Source organism: Plectropomus leopardus, chromosome 20, assembly GCF_026936395.1.
Source record: "Plectropomus leopardus strain MGB_pleo_1.0 chromosome 20, ASM2693639v1, whole genome shotgun sequence".
NCBI classification, from domain to species: domain Eukaryota; kingdom Metazoa; phylum Chordata; class Actinopteri; order Perciformes; family Serranidae; genus Plectropomus; species Plectropomus leopardus.
The window spans coordinates 24,788,763-24,806,793 of NC_142195.1; the positions used below are offsets into that span (position 1 = coordinate 24,788,763).

At 39.6% G+C, this 18,031-nt stretch overlaps 1 protein-coding gene across 4 annotated transcripts in view; it reads right to left on the bottom strand.

Annotated features, from left to right (window-relative positions):
• cacna1bb (calcium voltage-gated channel subunit alpha1 Bb) overlaps positions 1-18,031 on the bottom strand; it is a 188,101-nt gene that overhangs the window by 82,420 nt on the left and 87,650 nt on the right. For all 4 annotated transcript variants that reach the window (XM_088071056.1, XM_088071055.1, XM_088071058.1 and 1 more), the window contains exons 9-16: positions 10,459-10,562; positions 7,614-7,729; positions 7,410-7,499; positions 4,742-4,831; positions 3,024-3,245; positions 2,828-2,940; positions 2,566-2,678; positions 821-952 (exon numbers count right to left, since the gene is read on the bottom strand). In XM_088071056.1, the coding sequence (XP_087927182.1) occupies positions 821-952; positions 2,566-2,678; positions 2,828-2,940; positions 3,024-3,245; positions 4,742-4,831; positions 7,410-7,499; positions 7,614-7,729; positions 10,459-10,562 (980 nt within the window). The remainder of the gene's footprint in view (positions 1-820; positions 953-2,565; positions 2,679-2,827; positions 2,941-3,023; positions 3,246-4,741; positions 4,832-7,409; positions 7,500-7,613; positions 7,730-10,458; positions 10,563-18,031) is intronic.

The window sequence follows — 18,031 nt, forward strand, 5'->3', positions numbered from 1 at the left end:
TTTGCCAAAACGCTCCCTTGTAAACATCCACTTACTGATCAACCTCCTGGTTTAATTTCTGTATTTACCGTAGCTATGCACACAGTATTCCAGTGCAATGAGGGATTACTAACACCATCTCAGGTGTGCTCGCTTTCATTTTTACATCTAAATAAATCGGTGTAGGTAATCTGGATAAGCTGTTGGCTTGTTTACAACACCTGTTTGTGATTTTGCTCCCATTGGACATCAATGTAGCAATGTATCGACTGCAGCAATATCCTTTGTGTGTTTTCATACCCAGGTAACAAAATACAACTCAAGTTCTAAAAAACGTTATTACCCTTATATTTAGAATTTCTTTCCTTCCTTGCAACAAAACTGCAAAGACTAGCTCAGGTTTCATAGGGCTAAGATACACTAATAGGCTGCAGACGAAAGAACGACACAGATATATCTAAAGACTGTTGTTGTGGGGAGACAAAATAGTATGTGTGTGTGTGTGAGCTGAGTCAGACGGGGTTGGATGCCAGGCCTTTGATTAACTGCAGCCAGCCCCAAATCATGAGGTGTTCCTGCCATTAGAAGACATGGAGCTCCTGCTGGGAGTGATATCAAAGGGCCACAGTCAGTGCTGCTGCTCTGCCAGCTACCTGCTGCGTCGACACGTCTGTCACCACCGCCATGCCGGGCCAGGGATCACACACACGGAGGAGGGTCAGGTGAAGAGATGCATAGAGGAGAAGAGGAGCGGATGTGTGTGTGTGTACATGTGTGTCCGTGGATGTAAAGGGGAGCAAAGAGCTGTCAGAGAGAAGCGCATGTTAAAGAGATTACTTACTGTCCACCGAAGAGCTGCATGCCCAGCAGAGCAAAGACCACGATGAAGAGGAAGAGGAGGAAGAGCAAGCTGATGATGGACTTCATGGAATTGAGGAGGGAAACCACGAGGTTCCTCAAAGAGTTCCAATATCTGAGAGGAAGCAGCGAGCAAATGGAGACAGAAAGAACAAACAGATTCAGACAAAGACAAAAACAACCAAAACACAGGAGGGACGAGAAGAACAAATGGCAATATGAGCTGTAGGTGGCATAAAACAAATCAATGCGTCAGGGTCTACAGCTGCCAGTTTCAGTGAATCACAGGATTACAGCTAATCTAATGCAATAAAAGGATTGCCATCAAACTCTAATAGGATTGTCAGTTCACAGAGAAAAGAATTAAGATTTAAGCCGTGAGAAAAAGTGATGCTCCTGCAACATCAAAACCTCGCATCTCCAACATATAGCATCTTAAAAGAAGTATACATACACAGTACAATTGGTTTTAGATATACATGTGTTTGATAGTCAGTTTATTCAGGACATTGTCTACGTAAACAACCTGGACCACAGGTTCAATTTGGTTTTATGCTTTGAATGTTTTCTCTTAAGTAAGTAAAGCTGAACTCCATCAGTTTTACTCATCGATTTTAGTGAAGAAGTTCAGCTTCCTTGTTTTGAAGAATACAGCCTGGGTCAAACCAATGCCGGGACAACCTGCATTTCAAAGTGGGGGTGTGAGATTTGAAAGATGTGGGACATTCGGAGGCAGGGAGGATCCAATGAAAGATGCTCTAAACCTCTTTCAGAGCAGACATTTTGACTTGCCATAATAGAAAAGGCTTAGGTGAAATTGATTTTGGCTCACTTCCAGTAAGGTGTTACAGTGAGCAAGCATGCACAACATCAGGGCCTCCTCTTAGTGGAATGCAGCTATCATTAATGTTATTGAAAACATCTTTGCTTTTCAAACCACTACCTAAATATCTGCTGTGAAAAAAGATTTATTGAGCTGCATAACTATTAGTGTTTTTGGAATGTGACCCATACTGAGGGGTAAAAGTGTTTTTGAAGTTGCAGTTATTTTTGTATGTTTTTATCAGCTTCGATCAGCTGCAATTGTTTCATGTGATGGAAATCATGTGATGGACATCTGGGTGGACATGATAATTTCTCTTGCCTTTTACAACATGATGCAATGACTGGTTACCACAAGTTCTGTCCATCTTTGTCCAAACCAGCGCAACAGCACTTAATAAGAAAAAGATTATAATAAAAGAAATGTGCAGGCCAGTCGAATTTTTACTGGATTCCATGATGCTATCAACTGTTTATTAATCCTATTGTCAGACAGGTTTGTGATGCTAAACACCACACACCAGTAAAAACTAAACAAAAAGGAATTTGAGGAGGAACTTGTCTACTGTAGAGATGTACAGCTCTGGTTTACTTGTAATGGGAATGGAGTCTTTTGGCTATTTCTATGGGTTTCCCACATTAAAAAGACCTGCATATTGGCACTACCACTATCACCACCACTATACCTCTATCACTGCAAAAGTGTGTGTGTTACTGTTTGGCTTATTTATTATACAGTAAAGACTGTTTTTTGTACAAAACACAGTCAGTGCTGTAGGTCAATAGAAGCATGACAAGGAAGTTTAGAAAGAGCCCTAAAATATAATAAAGTTGAAGTTTTCTGTGACGTAAGCCTAATGTATTAAGTGTCTATAGTTTCATGTGTGTGTTTTGAATTGAACTCACTTGGTGACTTTGAAAATCCTGAGCAGTCGCAGAGCTCTCAACACACTGATACCAAATGATGCTCCTGGTTTAATCATGTCCCAGATCACCTCGAAAATACTTCCCACAATCACCTAGAGAGGAGAGCAGAGGATAACGTTATCACCTGCTGTATTTGGCTCTTTTCCAATAAGCCAGATAAGACTGGAGCATCCAAACAGAACTAGCTTTTCTGGTTAGCAAATAAAAATCTATGTAGGAGTCATGGCTAACAGTAACTTACCCCAAAATCAAAGCAGTTGAAGGAGGAGTGGAAATAATTCCTCGCTCCAAGGCCGTACATCTTCAAGCTCATCTCAGTCAGAAACAAACCGAGGAACACAAACTCTGCTGTGTCTGTTTCCAAGAGAAACTGGGTTTTATAGGCCATCAACATCAATAAGTGTGTGGGAGTACGAGTGTGTATTTCTGTGACTTACAGAGGGCCCTGGTAAGCCAGTCAGGCTGGTCATAGTGGACTATGGCCACACACATTGTGTTGAGGCCCACCAGACACAGGACGATCCAGTAGAAGCTCTGCGCTTTCACCATGCGGCGGATGAAGAACCGGATCCTCTTCTCTTTACGTCGAAAGTAAGTGGAGCTGTCCATCTTCCCGCTGCTCTTCACGCTGGCCCGACCGAACGGAGAGCCAGGAGGAGCTGAAGGCGATGATGAAGAGGTGAGAGAGGAAATGTGTGCAACGGTTAATTATTTGACATTGTTTCACAGTTTTCACAGTGAATCACCGTGTGTGTTTTCTTTGTCTTATTCTCGCCACTGTGATGAGCAGCATTCCCTTCATCACCCAACTCATCAAGATCAGAATTATAATATATATTATCATGCACATGCATACATCTACAGATGGTTTTCATTATACTCTGACAAAATAGATAAAAAACAAACACATCCTTTTGTTCTATTGTGCATGCTACTAAAATTTTCTTGCTCTCTTTGGAACTGCTATGGACCCTGCTTGCACTGAGGTGGTTCAACTGATCTAGTTCAGGGTGAGTCCAATTTCAGCACTCTTTTTGGATTGAGATTACACTGGCTTTTAGCAGGTGTTAGTTGGCTGAGGAGCCCAAACAGCCTTCCTGCCTGCCTTTCTTCCAATCAAGAAATAGTCCTAGCATGCAAAACTAGTATGAACTGTCTGATTAATGTTTTTTTTTTACTAGTAAAGTGCTATATATTAATATTTTAGCAGCCCTATATTGTTGTTTTTTTGGAACTATTTTCTTTACAGAAATGAAAGTTTTTGTTCCATCTCCACCTGCTGACACTGTATTTCTCTTAATAAAAACACATCCATGCTGCTCCAGACTCCTAATGGGTAGAAATCCATTCCACTTCACATCTGCTAACAAGCACTGAAAGATGCTTGTGCCCAAAACTTCAACTGATAAAAGTAACAATAACTTCCCAAAGGACAGACAGAAAAGCGTAAAATCACCTAAACACTCCCTGAATTCTCTTCGCAGATGCTCATTAAAAAATATGCACCTATTACATTTGTGCCGTGCAGCAGCACTGCAGGCGTCATGTGCGAAACAAGTGAGATGAGAGACAAAATTTGACTGCATCTTATTCCCTTGGCACTTAATTTTACGGCAAACAGTCATGAGATGAGATAGAGAAAGAAAAAAATAGTGAAGGCAACAAAATAGTTTCAATTACCACGCTTGTGCTCTTTTCCAACCCACAGACAAGCAATTACATGTTGTCTTTGTGTGAGACCATGAAGTCCATTAATATTAAAAAGTCTAATTCTAATGTGCTGCAGGTGATTCTCTTGCTATTTTAATGTAACAGTCTAATTAGAAAAGTTAATTATACTTCTTTTCCCTCAAGGTGATATGCCTCTGCAGCCAGGAGAAACAGCGTTAAGTCTCACGTCCAGACGGAGCTGAATCTGCTTCTGTAATTTACATTTTTATGTTTGTTTGAGATATCTAGCAACATGTTTCATACTGTTGAGGAGACGTGACATGCAAATCTCATAAATGGAGACTGGAGAGTCACTGAACATGGTTATGTTCATTGTAGAAGACAGGCTTTTATGGTGGCTTTTATTGTAAAGGTCGACTCCGTGAAGAGCCAGCATGTGAAGGTCAGAGGTGAGGTGCTGATGGCTGTGGAGAAAAAGACTTACGAACGGAGGAGATGTCCACGAAAGGATCCTCCCCCTCCTCAGCACCAATCAGGTCGTTTTTACCTTTCTTGGCTTTGCTTCGTTTCAGGACTGTAAAGGAAAAAAATGATCATGAATTAGTCTTCATATAGATAATATTGTAGTGACAGCAATGCAGCGATGGTGCTGCTTTTAAAGTGCATTTCAATGGAGCACCCCTCATCCCATTGCAGGATATGTGCAAAAGTGTGTGTGTGTGTGTAAGAGGTAAAGTGGAGGGGTGAGTTAATTGGAAACTATGAATAGCAGGCATCAATCATGTTTTTCATTTGGAGATTTTCTGCCTTCCTGTTGAAGCCAGCCTTGGAATGAAAAACTGCCGGCGCAACATGAATGTGTTCGTCACGTGACCGGCTCCGCGTCACCGGAGTGGTGGGCTCGTTCTCGAGATCTACAACGCCTCTTGCATTGGCAGACTGCTTCACTCATCGTATGATAAAACATTAAGGACTTCACTCAATGACAAAAAGGTGTTTTTATTAGTTTTTTTTGGTGAAACATATTTAAAATATACCGCAGAAAAACACACAACTACTTAGTAGTACTACTAAATTCACATATTCACAATTAAATTTCTTCAAGTTCTTATGTCCAAAGATTGGAAAAAGAGCCGATGAATGATTAGAAAACAAAGATTTTTCAAATCCCCTCTCAGTCAGTCAGCTATGATTGGCACTTTGCTCCTCTGTTCATACCTGTCATTCATCTCACGAAGGCTAACTGCATATTTTCTGCTCTAACAACATCAGAGTGGTTTTTCTACATCTGTTGACTCAGACTTTTAATCCCCAATATGAAACTAATTGAGAAAATACGGCCGCTGGGTGCTGTCACTTTACTGGAATCATCAGCATGGATGTGTTTTCAGTGTGTGTGTCTGTTAACTAGCAAATTTCAAAGTGTGTGTGTGCGTGTGTGTGTGTGTGTTGGGGAGCGTGATATAGTAAATTTAGTTTAAGAAAACCAATCAGACTAAAGCTGTAAATCCCACTAATTAACCCTTGCCTTCACACCAAGCCTGGTGGACTGACGTCATGGACGAGAAATAAAGAGAAAGAGTAAGAGAAAGAGGGAGAGAGAGAGAGAGAGTTTATTCCTCTTAAAAACTATGATTACTACTGAAATAACTAGATCATAAGCACTAAATATACAAACAGCACATTATGCAATTACACGTTATAAAGGAATGTTGACTCCACTAAAAGAAGTATATATTCAAGTCTGAAGAAAAGTAAAAGAAAAGATTTTCCATTAATTAATCAGAATTAAAGGGTTAATCACTGAGATTTACTCAACAAAACTCAATTGTTTTGGCTGTACAGGTGATCAAAACAACATAGGATTTCTATAGCGTGACATCCATTCACAACTGTGAATGAGTCTGAAACCTCCGAGTCGGACCAATCAGGGTAATGAAACAAGGAATTTCATTGACCACCATGTTTTTGGCAACCACAAAGGTCAGCTAGTAAATTAAAGTTTTACCAGATCCTGTTGAAAATGGGGCAAACCCATCTTTCTTTGTGAATAAAGGTTTTAAAGTTAGCTGATATTCAACCAGCTCTGTGTCACAGCAGTGCGTACAGTGTGTGCAGATGAACAGTGATTGGCTGTCCTCTGTGTTGCCAACATCTGCAGCAAAAGTCCAGCGACCCACGCCGCAGAATGAGCCGGGAGCTCTGGTCGCTAGCAGTGTCAAAGTGCACTCTGCCAAAATTTGGACCCTTTGTAAATTCAGAGCACTGTTGAAATGTACCGTTGAGTTATCCAGAGCACGGCAGTCTGGGAGCGTCAGAGCGAACTCTGGACACTCTGTCTGGGGAGAAGGAGCAGCAAAGCACCCAACTGAGTGACTGTGTACTGAACTTAACTGTTTGTTAATTCATGGAGAAACAGAACACTTCATAGCTTTGAACAACAGTGCTCAGATTTTAGAGGAGTGTGTCAGATTGGATTTACAAATGCACCCAGAATCAGAGGGCTGGAACAGAAAGACCATGTACCACACCGACTCTGCTTAGCTCCATGGCTGCTGTGGAGACGAGGCACAGTTAAGAAAGGTGGGATCTAAAGAGGCGTCAATCAAAACATGATCTGCCACGCCCACACACATCTTGAGAAATGCTATTATCCTCAAAATGAGCTGTTTTGAACTAGCTTTTCAAATAGTTGTGAACATTTATTTTTGTAGATACTTAATGAGACACTCAGCTTTGATCTAATGTGTGCCCGAACCAGGGCAAGGTCTGCTGGATATCTGTTTGAACGGGAGGTAGACCAGATGCAACTGCCAGAACGAATAAAACACGAGCTTGCAGTTTTGTCTGATTCCTGGGCAAGAATTTTGTACCTATAGCTCAAAACTATACATGTATACAAAGACTGCCCCCCCTTAATGAACACCTGTGACTCTTTGGACAATACCAGTACAGTATGTCTTTTATGACTGAGATTCGTTAAAATCTCGACTCCACAAATAAAAGTGAATCAGATCACAGTCATGACCGATGATTTATGCAGAACACATTGATGCTGGAAAATCTATTATTAGCTGGAAAAGATGAATTGTACCTCATGTGGTGGTGGACCATGTTAAAACGGGCAACAGATACTCGGCCTTTTTTTATACCTGGAAGGTTTTGTTTCCTCTTGTACCACGCACCGTCCAGCGGGGACTTCTCCTCTGCAATCTCATCCTCCTCTTCCAGCAACACCTCCTCTGCAGCAGGAGAGAGAGAAAGGAGAGAGGGACTCTTTATCAATTTGTCATGTTTTTCTAACACAACAAACACATTCATGCGAGCTCTCACGCTGTTTCAGAGATGAGTCTAACCTGCTTTGCAGATCCACTCCAAGTATCCGGTGAGCTCTCGCTCGATCTGCTGCTGCCTCCGGAGCTTCAGGAACTCCTGCCTCTTCTCCACACGCTCTCTCTCTTTGGCAAATTCTCTGTTGAAACATACACAGATGATTTCTTCACCCAGAGGGAATAAATAGACATTTATCATTTTTGGCAACTTGGATTTAAAGCTTTTTTTTTTCCGTGTCGACATCTGCCAGGAGAGAATCTGCATATGTACATTCACAGCAACAAACAGGATCTTGCAATGGCGGTCACCTCAGCTGCAATACAGCAATAAATAATAATATTAATAATAATAACAATAATAATAACAAATCAAGTAATTTAGGAAGAATTTAATTCAGGAACTTACAGTGTATAAAATCATATGTACAAAAGTTTAGTGTGACTGAATCAAGCCGAACAGGGATAAAACTGAATATGTTCAAAAAGATGTGTTTTAAGTTAAGATTTGAAAATGGAGAGAGAGTCAATGCAACTTAAAATTAATTTGGACCAAGGCGTAAAGTGGGGTGAGGCCTTTTCCTTTCTTTTTACAATCCTACTTCCAACGCTCGGACCACACCCATCTTCAAACTCACCTTCATTGCTGTCTCAGCTACACATCTGTAAAATTTTGTGACTGCATCTTGCATTATGAAACTATCACAGAGTTAAAATCTGTCCAGTGACAGGCAGACACACATAAAAACACCTTCCAAAGTCTCTCCTCTGTAGTAGCACCTCAACAATAGGTAACTCCAGGACCACATTTTATCAGTGAGGACACATTAACAAAAACACGAGGTGAAAACAATACCAGCCCAGCTGTCATGACTGGTAACGCATTTGTGAAACATGCATCATGGAAATAGAGGTTCAAATGTTCATCTGAGGAGTTTAAACGACAGCAGGGCAGCTGTTTGAGGGCGAGAAAGAGGAAAAAGGCCGTCGGCGAAGCTGAAGCTGAAACCTATGGGCACTGAAATGTGTGGATGCAGAGGAAACAGCAGTGGAGTGTGATGAACTGACGTGACAGACCAACAGATGCATCACATGTAGGACATATGACAGCATGCTAGCTGTCATGTTAAATAGAGATAGCAATATATATTTTAGAAAGACAGATTATAGATTTATAATACGACCATAAAATACACATAAAAACAGTTTCACGTGAAAATAGTTACCACATACGTTTGCTGCTGTTGAGGATTAAATTACACAATAAAGCAAAAAGCTTATTCTCTGGAGAGCCAAGACGCCACGTCGGGCAAGACTGACACACACAAATACAATGTCCACATAACTACAAAACAGAAAAGAGACATAAATGGCTAAATAAATAACACTAAATTCGTTTTTGCAAGGTCCCTATCATGAGAGACTATTTGCTAACAATTTCTTCAAAGCTTGCTTAAAATTTATCTCTGCTTAGTCAGTTTCAAAGACACTGGAAGTTTATTCTATTTAATTGCAGCCGTATATCCAGAGGTGTTTTTGGCCATTGAACTTTTTAATCTATAAAGAATAAAATTTGATGAGCTTTTTAAAATGTGATATGTTAAAGAAAGTCATTTTAAAAGAATTTATAGATTAAATAAACAGATTAAAGTGGATTAAAGGAATTGTTTTTGTTTTCTTGCTGAGACTTAAATGAGTAGTTTGATTACTCTCAGATCTATATGCTAAAAACTTACTAAATTTGATAATATCACCTCACTCTTGAAATGACCCAGTGATGATGAAAAACAATGCTTTTCTTTAACACTTCAGACAAAATCTGGTCTGTCACGTGAGCAAAAGAAACATTTGATTTTGACATTTTCTGGTGAAGTTAGCAAAACTTTAGTGTTCTTTATTACAAACAGAAAGATAGGCATATAAGATGAAATACTTTACAAAATATGTATTTAGTAAAAATGTAACTGATGAAACGAGAGGCGGGCAATAACAGTACAAGCGACAGACGATCAGGGTGAAAAACGCAACAAAGCAAAGCATTTTCATGACACGAGACAATGACAGAGACACATCATGAGAGACAGAGAATAAAGGAGTGAATCTAGATGATGATGAGGAAGTGAATAATCTGTTGATTAGCCCAAATTCACCTTCAATTCAGCATTTTTTCATAAGACATGAGAAACCCTTGCTCTTCATTGTAGGCAATAAGGATATCGCCTTGAAGTCCTAATCTTTGATTGTGCGTGTTTTTTGGAGAACAGAAGCTGAGTTTAAATCAAACAGACAGTAAAACGGCCACAGGAAGCAGCCAATACAGAGGTGCCTCCAGATGCACCATCAAAGGAATACTTTATCACCCAAATGATGGTTTGCATATTAATTACTCATGCTGTTACATTGAGTGCAAGATTTTTTTTTTTTTTAACTTGCATGCCTCTAGTGAAAATAAAATGCAAAAACTGAGTCATAGGTGATATTACAAATTTTCAACACAACTTGTGCAATATATTAGTCTTATTTTTCCAGTTGTATGCTTAATACTTCTCAAACAGACAGCCTGTTCTGACAAAGTGAAACTTATCTATCAACAAAATCAGTAATTTAACTTCTCTGAACACCAGAGCTGCTGGTCTACCTCTGCCTTAATCACTAAATTGTTTGTGTTATTGTGTGACTTTGGTGTTTCAGATTCACCAAAGTCAAAAAATAACACAGACCACCAATTAAGACAATACAGCTCTCCATTTTCAGATTCTTTGTTCACCAGATGCATGCGAGAAAAAGGATTTTTTGCATGAATTCAACATAATACTGAGTGAGCACAGGGCATCCTGGAATATGTGTATGTATGTATTAAGAGCTGACTTACCCAGAAAGGACACCAAGCACCAGGTTGAGCATGAAGAAGGAGCCGATGATGATGAGGGGGATGAAGTAGAGCCAGTTCCAGGTGTTTCCTGCTACATCATTGGTCTGGACACACAAAGAAAGGAAGGAAAGAAAGGACGTCAGGAGATTGATTTAAAAGCAAGCCATCACACAAATTACACCTAGCACTTAAATATATGATTGATTTTTCTTCGGATGCTTAATTTAAGTTAGAAAGACTTTTTATTTTTAAGAAATGGCCAATGAAAATGGACTAATAAAAATTAAATGGAATTTTGTTTTGAATGATCCAGCTTGAGCTGAAGTAGTTTAAATTAGTTTCATCCCACTTCCGAAACACAGCTGTGAATAACAATGCACGTTTTACAAACTCATTGGACTGAACAAAAACTTCTGCCAACTTGTCTCATTAGAAAACTATTGACAACTTTTCAATTTGCCACCCAAAAAAGCAATTTAAATAGCCCTCCATCATCTCGGTGAGCTTCCCACCAACAAGAAGCTCAGGCTGCTATCAGGCCCAAACACGAGTTACAGCTCAGAAACATCCACTTTCAATAAATTGTCCACAGAAAAATAGGTGTGACGATTCAGTCTTTCAATACGAGCCGTCATGGCTGGAGGTTGGTTAAATGGCTTACACGCACACACGCCTATTCACTCACTCTCACGTGCAGATATTTAAATTCAGACTGGAAAACTTTTTTACGTTCTTAATTCATTCAGAAATCTCTGCCTCACTCCAGCTTCTCCTCTAACAGCTGGCTGTAGACCAGATTTTGCCACGATCCCCCTGAGCCAATCATATCATTGCTGTCAAATTTAAAAACTGCTCTCCTCTCTGCTGCTTGTAGTTATTATTTCAGGCCCATCTTATTCCGAAAATGTCAAAATACCATTACGTTGTCAGTGATTTGGACGTAAGATACCGACATCAAAAGTCACCTTTTGTGGTGGTATGATACACCACCAAGGGGCAACTTGTGAGGCAATATGATTCGCGGACGGGCGGCATCAGTGAGTACCTGTCACAGCCCTATAATACGCTGCTTGATGGCGTCCATTATGAAAGGACATCCCTTGTAAATGATTGACCCAAAGTCTTCAATCAGATTGCTTTCAATCAGATTGAGAAAAAGTGTGCATGTAAACATAGCCATAAAGCCTGGTTCACAGTCAGTGTTCTGACTCTGTGCAGGCAAGATCTTCCAAATCAGACTGGAAAAACTGCTTCATTTTGGACCTGTCTTTGAGCATTGTCATGTTAAAGGTAAAGGTTGATTGCTTTTGTCAAAAATATCTTTGTATTCTGTGGAGAAAAGATCTCTCCTCACTGAAACTATAAGTATTTGCACGGGGGTGTCCACATACATTTGATCATCTAATCTAAATTAAAGTATAGGAGGAAGTTTGGATTTCCTCACTGTCTTTTCTAGCAGATATTTTGACTCGTCACAGCAGGAAAAGCACATGTATAACTAGTAACATTAATGATGCTTCTGTTCTATTCAGCTGACCGTGTGCACAAGAGCAGGACACTGAAACTGAAGCAGCTAAATGAAAGCCAAAAACGTTCCTGGTAAGTGTATGGATCAGCAGCCTCCATGTCTGAGAGCGCTCCCACACAGCGGCCTGTTAGCGGGGGACAGACCTGCCGACTGATGGGCTGTCTTAAGCACAGTGACATTTTGCAGACGCCAGTGGCGAAGCGCTGCCACACGCTGGCTGTAATTGTGATGGGAGGTTCTGGGCGGCTGAATCAGCAGGCTGGAGATCTATATTATGCGCTCGCGTATGTGAGATGAACATACACACGCGTATACAGTAGCACACCCTCTGTCTCGGCTGTCAGAGGAGCAGCAGCCCACACACCAGGATAAATGGCTGGCTGAAGCTTGTCGCTCTCCATCAATTATTTTTCCGCATGTCCAACATCTCGTCAGGTCTTTCTCTGTGTCCTCTTCTTCACATTTTGTGGAATTCTTTTTGTATGAACAGAACATGAATATCTCCTCATCTTCTGGTTCCTTCCTTACAAGTCTTCTTTTTCTTCTAGTAATCTGTGTAAATGAGGTATTTTTTGGTATCTGTGCTCAGATTGAGGTAACATCAGCTCTGTTTTCTGTCCTCGGCAGCAGATATTTTACTTGTCTTGCCTCTGGGGAGCTCTGGATGCCTGGTGTGGCGGAGGAAATGAAGCTGCATCAACTTTCAGTCCCAGAGTCAGCTGGTGAGGAGGGAAGACGTTTCTCTCCTGTTGAAGTGGCCTTAATTCTTTAGCTGACTGCTCAGGCTGAGTTCATTTAAGCTTGTGCAAATGTTTTACAATTTCTAAAACACAGTAAAGTCTCTGAAAGTTGCTTGTTTTCTCAGATTTAAGGGGTTGTACAAGCTAAATGCAATGGAGCACACAATCTGATTTTGCTCTACTCGTAAGGGCATTTAGGACTGTTTTTGGTTTTTTTTTCCAAAAGAAAATTACCTTAACTATGAAAAATGTAAAAATTAAAACTTTGAGTTGAAAATGGATGTTAAAAATTGATTTGCAGCATTATCATTTAATTATTTTTTATTAAGTTTTGTTTTATTTATTTATTTATTTATTTATTTTACTTTTTGTTCATTTTAGCTCCTTTTATTTTGTGGTTTTATTGCTTTTGTTGTTTGTTAGTTTTTCTTTCTATTAATTTTTTTTTGTTGTTTTTTTTAATCTTAACTCTACCCTTGTTTTTCTCGCTTATATTCGGGAGGTCTGTCTGTTTTCTCTTGTTATTTTTCCTTCTGAATACCCCGTTTTTGCTTTTGCTTTTCCTGTCAAAGCACTTCATAAACTCTGTTTTTAAAGGTGCTATATAATTAAAGTTATTATTATCATTACTACAACATACAGCGTAATCAACAGCTTTTTGCATTTTATCCACATTTTTTCTTTCCATTTTTTTATTTTATACATAAAAATGTTTTTTCTTTTTTCTGAACTCTGTTTTTTGCAAAGAGGACTTTGCTTACTGTAACTTCTGCACAGTTTCACATTAAAACAATGCAAAAATACAATTTTGACTGAGAACATAAATGACGAGTGTCACTGTGAAATGCTGTGAATAGAACAAAGATCAGACTGGGATCAGACTGGGATCAGACCATAATGACATCAGCACAATAACCCAACAGAAAAGGGGAACTGGGGAACAAAGTGTCAGGCATGACAACTTTATCATTTCATCCACAGAGGCCTCAGTGTAAAGACCAGCATGTCAGATTTTGTTTGACATCTATGATGTGAACCAGGAAACGACCACTGCTGTTGACATTCCTGAGAAAAGAAAGAGAAGAGAAGAGAAGAGAAGAGAAGAGAAGAGAAGAGAAGAGAAGAGAAGAGAAGAGAAGAGAAGAGAAGAGAAGAGAAGAGAAGAGAAGACCTATGTCGTGGCTTCTGGGCATCATAGAAGGACATCCATCACTTCAATTTATCATATGTCACTTCTGGAGGAAGGTGTGATCCAGTTTTCTATATTACAAACAGCCTCCAGCACCTTCAGGCCAACACATCTGTGTTTCCATTTACATTTAATACACACATTTAGGCTGAAATGTGTGTTTCTTGCAAGGCCTCTGAATTTTCCTTCAAACCTGCAGATTTTTTAATGCATTTCAATCAATCTGCTACTTTATAATCTATGAAAAAAACTCATTTTGGCTCTTTCGTCAACTGATATTAATGCGTAATATACAAACATTCCACCAACTAGAATTAAACATAAAAACATAGATACATAGCACAGCAACTCTATACAGTCAGCACAGTTTCAGTCAGTTTCTGTCAGTACCTAATCAAATGTCTCCCCTACTGTTCCTGAGTTATGACGCTGAATATTATGATGTCACCCTAAAGCTGACCTTTCATCTTTGATGAATTTTAACGTATTAGACATTTGTGTGATATTTTGTCATGATTAGTAGGCTACATTAGTTCTTGAGTTATGGCCAAAAACATGTTTTATGGGGTCACACTTGATCTTTGATCACCAAGCTCTAATCAGATCATTCTTGAGTCCAAGTGGACGTTTGTGCCAAATTTGAGGAAATTGCCTCAAGATCTTAAGATATTGCATTCAAAAAATGAGACACATGCAAGGTCACAGTGACCTTTGACCACCAAAGTCTAATTAGTTAATTGTTGAGTCAAAGGGGATGTTTTAGCCAAATTTGAAGACATTTTTCCAAAGTGTTCTTTAGATATCCCATGCACAAGAATGAGAGGGATGCACGATCATGGTGACCTTGACCTTTGACCACCAAAACCTAATCAGTTCATCTTTAAGTCCAAGTGGACATTTGAGTCACATTTAAAGAAATTCTCTCAAGGCAATCTTGAGATATTGCGCTCATGACAGATGGATGGATGGCCAAAAACAAAATGCCTCTGGCCATGGCCATTTCCAGCACCAGGCCATGAAAAGCTAGTCTCCTACGTGGTTGAGGTCAAAATCAAGAACGAACAGGCAGATTAAATGCACCTACAGTTTATCATTTTTACTGTCACATTTTCTGATATCGCTTTTGCATATTACAACACATTCAAAGATGGAAAAGTCAGCTTTCATATTGTATTTCACATATTTCTGTATGTAAAGATCATCAAATCCTACAATGTTTCAAGTGACTATCTCCACCCCACCTTTAAGTGCACTGGGTTCGGAGTCTTGCAATGAGATTAAAGCACACTGTGTGCACAGCAAGAGAGCAAATACAGGGCATATGGCAATCAAGGCCACTGGCTACACTAATTTAGTTCATTACAAAACTGCTGATGCACACTATGTTGCCTTTAGCAAAACTTCTAATGACCACATATGTTGTTTAAGTGAAAGGCCATGACAGAAGAAAACAAATACTAGAGTAAAATCTAGCTATGAGTATAAGGTCTATTTATTCAGAAATTCAAAATTATTATTAATGCAACATGAAAGCTAATTCAAATGGCATTTGAAACTTGTTTGAAAGCCCACATACCAACTATTTCAGTACAAAAAAATCACAAATGGGACTGAAAACTGAACTCCATGCAGGATGGGGGAAAATGATGACACCTCAAAAAGCTGCCTGTTATCACAAAAAAAAAATCTTAAATCCACTGAGCTTGATGTTTTTATATAAGTTTACTTGATATCGTTATTCCACCTCTGTTATTCCCATGAGTCATCGCTGGCTGACTGCTCTGAATGATCAGTGAGGAAAAAGCAAACACTGCCACATAATTTGGAGTCATGCATCATGCAGTTGTGGTGTGACAGTGCACTCCCACTCTCAGCTTACAGTGCTGCCGCACACACACACGCACACACACATTTTCTCTGATGCCAAGGGAAGCCTGCTGAGATGAAGACAGCCACTCTGAATCAATTCTGCAGCTCCTTACAGTCCTGAAACTCTCACAAGCAGCGCTGACTGTGCTCAACAGCTCTGGTGGCAGAGAGTGCAAAAGGTCCTCAGAGAGCTGCTTGAAGAAGAGGAATATATCAAAACAGTTTGAATTGAATTTGAGGCTTTTATCATCTCTCCCAGAGTCGACTATTCTTCTCCTTTGAAGGTGAATTAATTTGCCGCAGGCTAATTTTAGTGATACTTAATCAGCCAGTTTGACTTCACTTACATGTGGACACAAAGTGCTCAGTGAGTCCCAAAGGCTGAAGTCTGTTTTCCAGGCCCTTGCATTAAAGCTGAAGTTGGTAACTTTAATAAAAGTATGCTTTTGTCATGTTAGTTGCGTCATCCTGACAGCTGTACATGACACAGATAATCCTTGAAAAAAAAGAAATCATATTCCTCTGCCTCTGCTTCTAATGGCATTTGCAAGAATCCATCAAAACTGATCAAAAAACAACCAATCAGAGAAGAGGATCTAACGCAGCTGTCAGCTGTGTCAACGGTCAAACTAGGCAGTGCTGATCAAATCAAGAATCTGTTACTACACTGTTTATTTTATATCTCAAATGTTTCCAGAAACATATTTTGGTGTACTTCAAAAAAAGGAGGAACTCAAGAAATCTATAACCAAGAAACATTAAAAATACACCATCATATATACCAACAATGCACGTGTATTATTAATGTTTTTAGCCCTACGAATTAAAGGGCTCTTATGCTTTTCAAACCATCCAGTGCCTGGATCTGGATCTGTTAAACCACTTTTTTTTTTTTGTATATCCTTTCATCAGTACCAGTGGTCTGAGGGACACCAGAAGCGCTCTTACTGCCTCTCTTTTTCATATATTTTAGTGTACTGTTTAGCTGTAAAGTCAGAAGGTTTTCTCCTGCCAATGGGCAGTGCTGAGTTTTGGCTCAACTATTTTCAACATGTTGGCTGGGTCACAAACTTTCAACTACACTTGCAACTGCATTGCCTAGTTCTCCACTCACTTGTAACCAAAAGGCCCCCTAATGGAAAAAAAAAGAATTACAAAAAAAATATTCAAAATATTCAAAAATCATCGCTGCTATGGCATTGTGAGTCCATTTAAAAGTATGAAAATAAGTCCATATAAGTAAGAAATACTGTGCTACGGGCAAACACAGACAGAATCACTTGCATGTTTCATGCTCACTTTGATATTAATAATTCAGTAAGCTTGAGTCCATCCAGTGAGGTTCAAGGATTCACACACCGCCACAACTGAATGTTCACTGTGTGTCTAACTGTCTCTCTGAGCTGCTCTATTTTTACAAGATTTTGACAAGCACAAGACGTCGCCTTGACAAGGTCAGGGTGCACCTGCCTCTGTGATTCTCATGGCTCTAATGAAGTGAGACGAAAAGGTGCCTGTGACCCCCAAGCATCTCACACACATATTAAACCACACAAACTCAGATCTCAACAGAGAGAAGCCACAGTGCAAGATTTTAATCAATATTACACAATACTGTTAAAGTTTATGATCTCATGCGATTACAATAAAAAGGACGGGTACATTTCTTCAGTGTAAACTCTGAACATGACACAGCAGAGGTAATTAGGGCCGCGTCTAATTTGACGGCAGCCGTCGGGTCTTCGGGACAGACAGAGGAAATGTAATAAAATCACGGGGCATGAAACTAAGATTGCCACATTATCAACGCTGAGTAACCACCCACACATCCTGCTGCTGCTACAACGGTGTCACTTCCCCGCTGACTGTCTCAGAGCTAAAACAGCATTCACAGTGTGAATCAGTGCAAGCCTTTGCTGTCTACTGTAGATCACTGTCATCGCATTTCTGCTATAAGAGAGTGTAGAGTGGAGACAGATGGGCATGGTGGGATAAAATGGCAACTGAGTTTTGTAAAAGCCGTGAAAGTCTTGCTTTTGAGGTTGATGAAAGTCTCGTAAGATAAATTGTACATAATTAGGCCTAAATATTTGGGTTTTTTTTTTAATGAAATAGAAGTTAGAGTCTGTTATGAAAATCAATACAAAAATACTGCAGCTTTGAGAATTAGACCCATACACAATGTTAAAAGAAAAATTAAGGGTTGTCACAAAAATTCAGAAATGATGCTTAGGTCTAATAAATATT